Genomic DNA, 13,898 nt, shown 5'->3' with positions numbered 1-13,898 from the left:
ATCAAATTCTTATTTATAAATAAATAGATTAATTTTTATACCAAGTTTAATTGTAAAATGGAAAATAAGCTCTGGCCTTTTAGTATTCCAGCAAGCAGTTTCATTATCCTTATTGAGTTTAAACATTTCATGTATCGGGAAGAAGGAGGCACAGTAGAGTCCGCATGCCTTAATTATGGCTTTGCTTTCCTGTACTGTGGGTGTTAGAAGGCAAATGTTGGGGGGGAGGGTGTGAAATGATATATGGGCACCATTGCAAAATTCACCTGACCTGACTATTGTGATTCATAGGAACCCGATAAAATATAAGATAAGCCAACCTTGTGGAATCCTTATGCGTGAAAAGGCAACAAAGTCAGCTTACAGACCCAGTGCTTACCTCTGTTCAGTTTCATGTTAGAATTCTGGGTTTGGGAGTGACCTGGGGTCTCATCCTTCGGTCTGGCACTGCATTTCGTCTGCTACAGGGAAATTTGATAATGGTATAACAAACAAAAATATTCTCACATCAGAAAGAAATGCAAATTATTTTTGTTTAAACAAAATTCAGATTTTGTGCTACTTAATTTCCAGCTTTCTATCTCGGGCATGCTGAGATATCATTATCATACTATAGTGTGCAGGAATCAGTCACTTACACATTGGCTACGATCAATTTATCTTTCTTTGAATTGCATTTGTCTGCAGTAGTTGTATGCATCTGTGATAATTACAGTGCACTTTTCAATTTTACTTTCTCATGGTGCATCTCAAAATGTTTTCAAATCATTTAAAAAAAAATGTGTTCCATGTTTTAAGATCATTCATTTTGCAATTTGAAACCAGTTTCAAAACTCAATGGGGAAGAAGGTGTAAAGGAGACTGACCTGCTTTAGTCTCTTTGCGATCGTTGAACCTCTCAGGATCTTGGAGCACAGACAATCTATAGTGTTTGTTGAAGTTTTATTCAGAAAAGTCTTCAATGCTTGCATGCTGATATCTCCAGCACACCTATCTAACATTTTGCAAAAAGGCTGTTTCAGCTTGTTTTCCTGTCTCTATAATTGGCTTTTGAAGACTTGGACAGCTAAGAACATAATAGTATATAACTATTTACTGATGCTTAGAAACTTGAAAAGGACTTTGTCTATTTTCAGTTTGCAAAGTTCCATCTAATATGCTTGAAACAGTCTTGCAGTAGCCCTGCGCTGGCAGATTCAGTACGGCTGCAGCTGCAAAGCACACAATATATTAAATTGTAGGTTAAAAACATGAAAGAGAATAAAATTGCTGAGTGCATTTGAAGTACTTGGGCAGCTCTTAATGTACTATACAGGGTCTGACAAATGAGTGTCTTTGTAGATCAATAAACTTTTCTATAAAGGGTCTAATGGTTTTGTATGAATAACAAGGAAATGTACATGGTAACCCGTGTTCTCACATTCTGTCGGTTCTTTTAAAGTTCACTGTCATAACTCTGTTCTCCTTGACCTTTATCAGTGAGATCTTCAAAGGATTTTGAGTTGCTAGTTGAATTCTGGCTTGACATCTGACCTTTAAACCCTCATTTCCTCTTCTCTTCAGTACTAGATAAAATGTCTGCAGTGACTCCTTGCCTTTCTTCTTCTTTCATTTGTCTGTTTTGCATTGATTGCTTCCTGAAACAAACTAGGTCTTTTGCGAGGTGTCATTTTTGAGCTGTTCCATCAATTACTTTTTTTTTTGGTCAAAGTCTAGAGTTTTTGGTCTGGATGTTGGGACGTGAAGTTCACAGAAATTATAGAATAACATTAACATGTGTGGGTTGTGTTCCTAATCCTAGCTAGCGAGCCTCATAGCATGGCCTCTAGTGGTTCTTGTCTTTTATGAAGCTAACAAACCAAATCATAATAGAAGAGGTTGGCTGTACCATGATAAATCATCTGCTATGTTAAGAATTATGCTTCTACCTTATTTATCATCTCATAAAAATGTTTAGAATGATATACTGCCATACAACTATCTGCTGTTATCCATTTGCTATAGGTCTGCCTTCAAGCTTATGACTTATTCTTCTGCTTAGTTAATATACAAAAGAGCAGGATTGTTTGCATTTAACTTTAAAAAGTGAGTTTTAATACTGCATCAATTTTTTAAAATAAAAATCACATTTCTGTGTGCAAAAATAAACCAACAGACTTAGTGTAGCTGATGTGCCATTTTTTCATTGAGAAATATCATTATCTGTAAGGCAAAATGTCATTTGTTTTCCTCCTCACAAGATTTTTTTAACTAAAATTTATTTATAATTTTCACTAGACTATTAAACCCTCTCTTTTGAAACTGGCTGATTCAATCTACAAAGCATATGAACATCAGGGCCACATTTTTCAGAGTGTGTGTGTGGGTCCACTCCTTTTGAAAGTCTGTATAACATTTGCATTACTTCATGTCCCAACATCCAGACCAAAAACTCTTGACTGTTCTTACTTACAAAACAGCCATTTCTAAAATGGCAATATCAGGTGGTGACTGACAGAGGGAAAGAACTAATCTTTTAGACAGAATTACCTACAGCTGATTCCTTCCCTAGGACTATAAAATTACTAATGTGAAAAGTGTATGATAGTAGCAACTGGGTTTGTCTGGCAGGCTACACAGGAGACCTACAATCAAACCAGTAGCTGGATCTGTCTGGTAGTCTACAAGTACAGTAGTCCTAACAGAATGGAGGTATTCATGAAGCTGGGCCTGTGTCAGGCTATGCAGAGGACAGAGAAGGCCAGATTTTTCTGCAACAACTTCATGGTTTAACATGGGAAGAGGCAGGCACTGGGTGTGTAATAAATAGTTAGGGGCCTTCGTTTTCTCTATATTCTGATTTTTCACCCATAAATTCTTGGATTTTTTTCAAAGGTGACGATAGGTTTATACTCATTTTCACCCTGATTTTAAGCTGATTAAAGAGCAGCTGCAGAGCTGCAGATGCAGCATCTCATGGCCTCCAGCTATTGCTGGAAGCCAGTGCGGACTAAAGCACCTGTGGCAACTTCACGTCCCCCCTCCCCCACCAACGAAATGACTTTCCCTCCAGAGCCGCTGATGTGGTGTTTCAATTCCCGCTGCTTTCTGGTGTCACCAATGCAGCATTTGAAGTGGGCCATTCCCACAAGAACTTTCTGGCCCTTGCAGAAATGCAGTGCTGCAGAGTACAGGAGCCTATGTTACCTATGAAGAGAGAAGAAGCCTGGAGCACCAGTAAGGATGAAAGCGGTTGAATGGCAGGGGGGGGGGGGGGGAGAGAGAGAGGGAGATTATCATTGAGGATGTGGGGAGAGGAAAAGATTCCCATTGGAATGTGGCGTGAGAAAGGGGCATGTTAGGAAGGGAATGGCGGCAGAAATGACTTCATGGCAAACAGAAGTCATTTCTCCACTGATTTTGTTGTTGATATAACATTAAAATTCCCAGGGAAATAAAATAAAAACTGAAAACGAAAGTCCCTACATATATCTTTAGAAATAACTGGGCACACTGGATGGATTGATTGTCTTCTTCCGCCATCGTCTACTATGAAAGTTACTATGTAGATGACCTCAGATAAAGACCAGTTGGGTAATTCATTGTGCCCAGTTATTCAGGCACAATTTATATCCCAGCTATTCCTTATTTCAGTCAATTTTAGTTGACTTTATCTTTAGTTCTGTGCCATCCTGAGTAGGTGAGAATATAAATTCTCATACTTTAATCCAAAACCCAGGCCTCCCATGCCTTATCTCTTTCCACCAAGCTGTGCAGTTATCTAAAAGCTATCAAAACTAGCAAGACTGTGTTGCCTTAATACTCGACTACCTGTGTCCCTCTTGCCTTGCTAGATGGTACCTGGCCACTACCAACCTGCCCAATATTGAATTGATTTTTTTTTTGGCCAGTTCCCACCATCTAGGCCATGGTCAGGAGTGTCCCTAGCCTGTACTTCCTTTATCCAGGCCTTGTTTTTGACTTGGCACCTCTCCCCTTACCTCTACTCTCAAGGGAGGGAAGCATGGTTGTTGTGAAATACTGCAGCCTCTTAACCTTGCTTTTCTCTTCTAAATGTGCCCCAAGCATGCATGGATTGTGTCGTGGTTTTGGTTTGCATTACTTATGCCAATTAGGCACCCTCTCAATAAGTGTTTTCGGTTTCCTCTTTTGACACTTCCTCCAGATCATGACGCCTTGCACTTTAATTCCCTTTTCTGCAGAACATTTCACCTTCCCGTACATTATTGCAGCCTGTCAAATATTTGGCTGTTAGTCATATCCCCCTCGTTCCCTTCTGTCCTCCAGGAAGTAGATTTGATTGCCCTAAGCCTCCCTTTGTAGTGTGATGAGGGAGAGTTTACAGTTGAGGAATGAGGTGCTATGATTTCATATTCTTGTCAGTCCTTAGCTATTGCCAGTCTATTTAGTGTTAGTCGTACTGTGGCACAGAAAACGTCCTCCTCCTACAGTAAAGCTTTCCAACATTACCCTGCCAATATGCGCTCTTATTTGATCTTCTGCCTATTAGATTGCTTTAGTTTTTTAATTTTAATGTTGCATTGAGCAAGAGCGTTTATTCACTGTAACTAAGATAATGAGAACATCCCCTGAAAGACAAGTATTCAGAATAATAAATACAGAGGACTTAGCAGTCAGGCTGCTCATTACGGAGTACCAAATGAGATTTGAGCGTTTGGAAATCAGCTTTTTCATTTGAACTTGAGATTTCACTCAATTTTATGCTATGCCACAGGTTCCTTAGTTAAAGTCACGAGGCATGACATGACTGAATAAGAAAAAGAATTCTCATTTCTGCTTGGGTGCAATAAAACCGGCTTTCACAATGACCTTCATAATGTTTTCTGAACAATATGTATCTCCAATATGAAATGATACCAAATGTGCTATATTTAGACTAGCATTCTGCATATTGTACAAACTATGATGTATTGTTATGGGATTTGTGTTGCTTTAAATAGCATTGATGTCAAATGAGCATTTTAAAATATATATTTTCAAAGGAGCCAGAGCATAATAAATGTGTTGAATTAGTTGCCATGTAACACAGCATGTCCATTGATTTATTTGTACTTTTATATTTCACTGCAGGCAGAGAATTCAGCACTGGCTTTGGAAAATGAGAATCAGAGGGAACAGTATGAAAGATGCCTTGATGAGGTGAGCTGGAAAACAATTCTGATCACATACTGATGCCAGGCCCAGATACTGTGTTCTTATTTCACTTTCCCCCAAGTTTTTATATATTCAGCAATTTCTCAGTATCATCCAATTCCTCCTGTGGCATGCCGTAAATGCATGCAAGTCATATACTGTCAAGTATGTTAGGTAAATTTAAAGTACTGATGTTATCTCATTTTCTATGACAAACCAAGAACAGATATTTCTCCGTCTGAAGCAGTGGGGTTAAGAACGGCCATCTAGCAAAGTGTGGCTAGAAACAGAAAATGGTAGTCCCTTTAATTTTCCCCCTCCTTTGTTGTCGGCACATCCTGGTGGCACCAGCAGCCCCATGGGATTGGAGGGGATGTCTTCTCCCAGATCATCTGTAACTCCCCTTTTATGGCACTGTCAGACTGGAGGTAGCCTCCTTCCACAAGATCGTCCAGTGCACCCAGCCATAGATGAACAGATTCAAACCCAAGGTTTATTGCAGTGCAACATTCTCTCCTAAACTATGTGACCAGCCCAAGTAAGAAAGCACTAAAATGTTAGCTGAATCGGGAAGAAAATGCTTGCTGTCTACCTTGTGAGACCTAAGAATGCAGCGGTGCTGCTCACACAGTGCAAAATTGCACTAATTTGAAAGAGCTGGGACCATTTATTCTAAAGTCCCACAGAAGAATAGATTGAAAGGACGGGAGCAGATGAAAAAAATGAGATATTTGTAAGGATGGAGAGAGTATGTGAAGAAGGGAAAGAGAAGAGACAGTGGATGGGAGAGAGAGAGAGAGACCCCTAAGACTGGGGGCTGCGCTTTAGACCCTGGCTCACTCCTTTGCTCAGCTATAAAGGAAAATTACAACCAAACTAGCTTCTGTAGTTGCTTCCTCTTTTGGATTTTGCGTTGTGCATAGAGAATCACTTATAGAAAGGAGAAGCAAGTTCTGAACTACACAGATATAAATGGCGTCTTATATACCTAAGAGAACTTCCTCTTATTTTCCTATAAGGTTACATTTTATTTGTTATCAAATTGGATTAATACTTCCATCACAATAAATGATTATTCATCAGATTCATGTATAATAATTTCTAATGGTTAATTCTCTGCATTATGCAAGGCTAAGCACTTCTTTGGTGTAAACAAGTTCCAGTTTTATCTAGTTCACCTGTACCCTTTTTGTCCTGCCTCAAGCATTTCTGCATTGACCTATAATCTAGAGCAGTGGTTCTCAACCTTTTTCTATCAGGACACACCTGAGAGATGACGCTCGCATGTGTGACACTGAACACACGACCATCATGGGACTAAATATAAACATATACTCTGCATCCACAGGAATCTCCCGCTTCCTGACAACGAGTGCAGAGCAGATCGAAGACATTTCCCTGAACAACTCACCATACAAAACGATATTCTGATTCTGGTGACATCTCAATAACAGCATCACAAATGCCCTCTACTACCAGGTGCATTGTAAAATAATACAAAACCTGGAAAAAAACAAGTCCCTCTCTGTACATGTTTATCAAACCTGCCATACCGAATTAACACTAACTCCAAGAAATGAAACAGCAATAGCCCTACCCATGAAAAGGCAGCAGTTCACCACCAGTGCAATATCATATTGAGAAAATAAAACAAACAAAACTGTTACAAACCTCTAGTAAAGTACCTCATCTCAGTCACATACACACAGAACACAGACAGACAGACCTGCCTTCACCAAATATAGAATAAAATACCACAAATTACAAATGCGGAAACAAAAACTGTAATGGAAACAGCAACAAATGCAAGCAGTGCAAAGCTGGAGAACTAGAAACAGAAATATATTTCCTCCTACACTAAGCAAAGTTCAAAGAGAGAAGAAGTGCATATTCTCAAAACTGACATAGTATGGCCCTTGTACCCAATCACGCCCCTCCATGCCCCCATCACCCCTCACTTCTCCCAACTACTCAGTCGTCCCTTCACATGCTCATATCCCTATCCAACAATTCCAACACCCCCCCACCCCGCATCATCTTCCCTGTGCCATCTCTGTCCCCTGCTCAACTCTCCCTGCCCTCCCTCTCCACTTTCCTACCCAGCATACCTCTGACCACCTCTTTCCCACACCTTCTTGCTCAGCATCCCCTGACCTCCCCTCTCCCCCAACCCAGCAGGCCCCACCTCCATCTTTCTCTCCTCTTCCATCTCTCCCTGTCCGGCAGCCCCCAGCCCCTCCTTTCTCCACCTCTCCCTACCCAGCAGCCCTAACCTTCTTTCCCCCACCCCTTCCTACCCAGAAGACTCCGTGTATTCCCATGCCTTCCTGCCCAGTACATTTCCCCCTTCTTCTGGCTCCCTGCCAACATAAAAGCCTCCAGTCCAATCCAGAGCTTCTCTCCCTCTTTACCAGCAGCAGATGAGGGCAAGAAGCATTGAGGAGAGAATGAAGATGAGGAGGCAGCAGCAGCGGAAGTCGACAGTTGATCTATAAAGCATTCACCTCTCTTCCTCATACTCCTGCTTTCATGTCCAGGCTCCATGGGATGAAGAGAGCATCAGCAGCCTCACTGCCAGGCCAGGCAGAGGGAAGATAAAGCTACTGTCCTGCGGGGCCCATATGAACAGGAGTTGATGATATCTCACACTGATCTGGGAGAAAGAGACGGGAATAACCTCTCATTGGGTCAGGAGGAGGAGAAGGAAGCAAGAGCAGCTTCCTGTCATACCCAATAAAGGAGAAATCAGACAACTCCTGTCCAGACTGGAGGAGGAAAGAGCAACCAGATTCTGCTGGCTCTGCGACAGACTAGTGTGTCCCGACACACCTGTTGAGAACCACTGATCTAGAACGCAGTCTCGAATCTTAGCCCATCATGATGTTTGAAATACATGGGCCTAAAAAACCAGTTAGGTTCTTCTCATCACTACAGACTAGTAGAAGAAGAAGCAGAAAGAAACACATTTGAGACAGACTGTAATGAGAGAGGTAGTATAAGAAAGGACAGATGGGTGGGGAGAGAAAAAGAAATGACTTGCTAGTGAGGAGAGGCTGAAATTATATTAACATAGGTGTATTCAGGAGCTTAAGGCCTGCATAGCTGCAGCATATAGGCATGAACAAATACATTCAAAAGATACATCCATGCAAATCCATGCAAAAGATAAATCCATTCATGAAGCTGAATACTAAAACTGTCCCCAGTGATAGTCTCTCAGGAGCTGGAGTTAAATTCAAACATCTTGGAGTCGTATGATACCATCAAGTGCATATATACAGTAACAATGATGACACTATAATTGCATTAATCCACAGGGTCAGACAGTTCTGTAACCTATGGTGCATCTACTAATTCAGTGAAGAAATGTGTGCTGGGACAAAAACCACAGGTTATTCCGATTGTGCTTCTGACTAATAACTATGGTGTTGATCAATATGATGGTGCCAGATTACTTCATCAGGCATCCAGTCCATTTCAGTCCAGAACTGTAGTTTCAAACAAAACCTAGTTCATAATTTTCAAACATTTTTGGAGGTTTAGATGGCTTCATGTTAGTAGTAGAATCTTGCTTCTCTTTAACATTACAGTGTAGTCTAGTCTGGATATGCATAATATAAGCAAACCTATGGACACTGATTCATAAACATATCTGCTGGACTGCATCTCTTACAGTAATGTTATGCAGTCTGGAAAGGACTAAGTCAAGCTGGCCATTCTCTTTCAATGATCATCTATGAATCTTTTCCGTATACTTGGCTTGGTGGATTGGTATGTGACAAATCTGATTTTTGTTTCAAACTGTCTTCAGTTTTTCAGACATGCACATGATTTAATTGTCTGATACAATGTTGTATGGTATGATACATCGTAAATAGCAAAATATAGTTCTGGTTGCATTTGGAGAGGTCCTCCTAGTTGGGCAACTTGTAATCATTTGAATAATCTAACAATGAGGAACCTTTTTCCTTAAAACGGTTATGCAAACTCATTGTATAGTCTTAACTATGGGTTTGTTACAGGTGTGTAATACTACTTTTGGTGGTGTATTATACAAAGCTTAACAAATGTTATATTTCTTTACAGTTTGTTAAATTGCACCATCTATTTCTGGTATCAGACATGGCTTCTAGATATCACTTTCATTTGCACAATGCCTCAATATGTGGTGTATAGAATTTCCAAGATGCACAATTATCCTTTTTTTGGGATGATGATAATTTTATTTCCCCATACAAGAAATATTTTTTGTCATTTTTCCCATAGAAGACTCTCGTGTGTCAATGACCTTCATAAATCTCAGAACAGACTAGGTAGCTATGATACTCACAGTTCCTTTTTGGCCATTGTAGATCTGGTTTCCATTCCAGTGGGACTTGTTCATAAAGAAACTGATACAACTGCGAACTTTCCTAACCCTTGCTGTACCTCAACATCCAGTCTCTAGCTTCACAGCCTGGGTGTTGAGGGGGATGTAATAAAATCTCTTGGCCAGTCTGAAATGTGTCTGAGGTCTTTCTGGCTTCTAAGAAGACTCCCTCACAAGATGATATAGTTTTAAATGAAGGACGTTGGCAGTCTGGGGTGAGGGTAAGGCCTTAGATGCATTCTCTTGTCCCATACAAAACGTATTGAATACCTTCTACATTTTTCAGTCTAACCTTAAAACTAACTTTGTATATTTAGTGCTTATCCACAGAGTATGTATAAGGAAACCCTATCTCTGTATAAACGTCAGATTTACATGGGGCTTGCATCAGTTGAGCCCCACATGAAATGGAAGAGTTTAGTAGTGAGGATATCTTACTGCCTGCTTGGCCAGGATGAGGAAACAGACTGTAAAATGCTAACAAACATTAGACTGGCTAGTAAAATGGGCAACTCATAATAATGGGAGACTTCAATTACCTGAACATTGAATGGGTAAATTTCACATCAGGACATGCAAGAGAGGCAAAGTTCCCAGATGCTGTAAATGACTACTTCATGCAGCAGTTGGTCATGGAACCAACAAGAGGGGGAACTATATTAGATCTAGCAGGACCTGGTGCAAAAGATAAAAGTGGTGGATCTGCTTGGCAGTGGTGATCATAACTAATGCTGTATCTTATAACCATAAAAAGGGTGAATATGATAAACTGAGATTTATTAGAAAAAAACTAAAAGAAGCAATTCACAAGATTAAAAACTTGCAGGAAGCATGAACACTGTTTACAATTACCATCCTCGAAGTTCAGAGAAAACGTATTTCATGCATTAAAAAGGTTGAAGGAAAACTAAATGATTGCAGACATGGTTTAATAGTGAGGGTAAAGAGACAATTAAGAGCAAAGGGGCATCATTCAAAAAATGGAAAGCAGAGACAAATGACGAAAATAGGGATAGCAGTGGTAAGTAGAGATGTGAATCGTGTGATCGATCGTCTTAACGATCGATTTCGGCTGGGAGGGGGAGGGAATTGGATCGTCGCAGTTTGGGTTTTTTAAATATCGTGTAAATCGTGTAAATCGAAAACCGGCACACTAAAACATCCCTAAAACCCACCCCGACCCTTTAAAATAAATCCCCCACCCTCCCGAACCCCCCCAAAATGCCTTAACTTACCTGGGGTCCAGAGGAAGGGTCCCGGTGTGATCTTTTACTCTCGGACCTCCGTGCGTTGTAGAAATGGCGCCAGCGCTACCTTTGACCTGTCATATGACAGGTCAAAGGTAGCGCCGGCGCCATTTTCTTTTTTTGTCCCCCGACGGCAGGAGCGTAGGAGATCGCTCCCGGACCCCCGCTGGACCTCCAGGGACTTTTGGCCAGCTTGGGGGGGCCTTCTGACCCCCACAAGACTTGCCAAAAGTCCAGCGGGGGTCCGGGAACGACTTCCTGCACGCGAATCATTTTTTCGTACGGAAAAACGATTCACGTGCAGGAAGTCATTCCGTACGGAAAAACGATTCGCGTGCAGGAAGTCGTTCCCGGACCCCCGCTGGACTTTTGGCAAGTCTTGTGGGGGTCAGGAGGCCCCCCCAAGCTGGCCAAAAGTCCCTGGAGGTCCAGCGGGGGTCCGGGAGCGATCTCCTACGCTCCTGCCATCGGGGGACAAAAAAACAAAATGGCGCCGGCGCCATTTCTACAATGCACGGAGGTCCGAGAGTAAAAGATCACACCGGGACCCTTCTTCTGGACCCCAGGTAATTTAAGGCATTTTGGGGGGGTTCGGGAGGGTGGGGGATTTATTTTAAAGGGTCGGAGTGGGTTTTAGGGTTGTTTTAGTGTGCCGGTTTTCCCGCCCTCCCCCTTCCCCTCCCCCTTCCCCCGATTTACGATTTTTTGACGATAAATCGGGGGAATTGTTATTGTATCGCGGCTCTAACGATTTTTGACTATTTAAAATATATCGGATGATATTTTAAATCGTCAAAAAACGATTCACATCCCTAGTGGTAAGTTAGATGTTAAAAAGTAATTAAGCAAGCCAAGAGAGAATTTGAAAAGCTTGCCATAGAGGTAAAATCAAGTAATGACAAATTTTTCAACTATATATGAAGCGAGAAGCCTGTGAGGGAATCGGTTGGGCCGATAGATGACTGAGGGAGGGAGGGGTAGTCAGGGAGTAATAGCAGAAAAGTTAAATTAATTCTTTGCCTCTTTCTTTACTGAGGAGGTTGTCAGAGTCATGCCAACTTTGAGCAACTAGATGAAATCACTCTGAAATTGGAGGATGTAATAACTAAGATTGATAGACTAAAGAATAACAAATCACCGGGACCAGATAGAATTTGCCTCAGAGTTCTGAAGGAATTTTAAAAAATAAAAGTGCAGACATGTTTCTAATGATTTGCAACTTATTTAAAATAGCCATGTTATTATAAGACTGGAAGGTGACCAATATGATGCCAATTTTTTAAAAGGGCTCAAGGGATGATCTGGGAAACCATAGACCAGTGAGCCTGTTGCCAGGCAAAATGTAGAAGCTATTATTAAAACCAGAATTACTGACCATATAATAGAGATGATTTAATAGGGGGAGAGTCAGCATGGTTTTTGCAAAGGGGATGACTTGCCTTCCCAATTTACTAGATTTTTTTGAGTATGTAAATGTAGATAAATGTGAGTCAGTTGATATTGCGTAATTAGATTTTTCAGGAGGATTTGTCAGAGTCCCTCATGGGAGATTCTTTAGGAAATTGGGAGATCATGGGATCGGAGGCAGTGTCCTATTGTGGATTGGTAAGTGCATAAAAGATAGTAAACAGAGGGTAGGACTAAATGGTAAGTGTATAAAAGATAGTAAACAGAGGGTAGGACTAAATGGTTAGTTTTCCAAATGGAGAAAGGTTGTTAGTGCCCCAAGGGTTTGTATTTCAACCTGTGTTATTTAGCATATTCATAAATGATCTGGAGAAAGGAAAGATGAGTGAGATGACCAGATTTGCAGATGACACAAAATTATTTTCAGTTTTTAAATTGGCAGAGGATTGTGAAGAACTGTCAAAAGACCTTTTGAGACTGGGCTTCTAAATGGAGGATACAATTTAATGTAATGCACGTAGGGAAAAATCTCAACTACAGTTACACGATGATGGCGTCTATGTGGGAGTCACCACCAGGACCTCTGATTCCACGTGAACTGTAACTTGAAATCTTCGGCTCAGTGTGCGCTGGCGATTAAAAAGGCAAATAGAATATTAGGAATTATTTGGAAAGGCATAAAGGGCAAAACCAAGAATTTCATAATGTTCTCGTACAGATCCATGATGTGACTGCACCTTGAATATCATGTTCAGTTCTGGTCGCCCCATCTCAAAAAAGATATAACTGACATAGAAGGGAGGAGGAATAGCCTAGTGGTTAGAGCAGTGGGCTATGAACCAGGAGACCACTGTTCGAGTCCCGCTGCCGCTCCTTGTGACAGGCCGCCGGAGCGCACTGTTAACCCGCAAGGGGTAATAACGCATTGAAAACGCGCATCCAACCCCCCCCCCCCCCCGAACCTAATAGCACCTGCAACATGCAAATGCATGTTGATGGCCCTATTCGGTGTTCCTGCGCGATACAGTAGGTAGGCGTTAATTTCTGCCAGCGCCAGGGAAGTGCACAGAGAAGCAGTAAAAACTGTTTTTCTGTGCACCCTCCGACTTAATATCATGGCGGAGGCCCCAAAAGTTAAAAAGTAAAAAAAAAAATTAAAATGGGCCCGCGGCTCACGGGTTGTAAACCGGACACTCAATTTTGCCGGCGTCTGGTTTCCGAACCCGTGGCTGTCAGCGGGCTCGACAGCCGACGCCAGTAAAATTGAGCGTCTGCTGTCAAACCCGCTGACAGCCACCACTCCTGTCCAAACCCACGGACCCTAATTTAAATAAATTAATTTACTGTATCACGCGCACAGGAGAGTGTCCTGTGCGTGCGCCGGGAGAGCTGGCGTATGCACAGGACACAGTAAAAATCGCGTGGCTCTCCTGCAATTTTTACTGTATCGGCCCATTAGATTGTAAGCCCTCTGGGGATAGGGAAATACCTACAGTACCTGAATGTAAACCGATGTGATATCTCAGATCGAATGTCGGTATATAAAAAATAATAAATAAATAAAATAAATAGAAAAGGTACAGAAAAGGGTGACAGAGATGATAAAGGGAATGGAAAAGCTCCCTTATGGAGCAGGGCTAAACAGGTTAGGGCTCTTTAGCTTGGAAAAGGGACGACTGAGAGGGGGGATATGATTGAAATTTATAAAATCATGAGTGGAG

General features: G+C 41.5%; 1 protein-coding gene across 1 annotated transcript in view; it reads left to right on the top strand.

The window, feature by feature from the left end:
* NCKAP5 (NCK associated protein 5) overlaps positions 1-13,898 on the top strand; it is a 1,124,153-nt gene that overhangs the window by 726,428 nt on the left and 383,827 nt on the right. The window contains 1 exon segment of the mRNA XM_029607891.1: positions 5,092-5,160. Coding sequence (XP_029463751.1) covers positions 5,092-5,160 — 69 coding nt within the window.

The sequence above is a fragment of the Rhinatrema bivittatum genome, chromosome 6, assembly GCF_901001135.1.
Source record: "Rhinatrema bivittatum chromosome 6, aRhiBiv1.1, whole genome shotgun sequence".
Classification (NCBI taxonomy): Eukaryota; Metazoa; Chordata; class Amphibia; order Gymnophiona; family Rhinatrematidae; genus Rhinatrema; species Rhinatrema bivittatum.
Note: the sequence above shows the minus strand (reverse complement) of the source record. Positions and strands in the feature narration are given on the sequence as shown.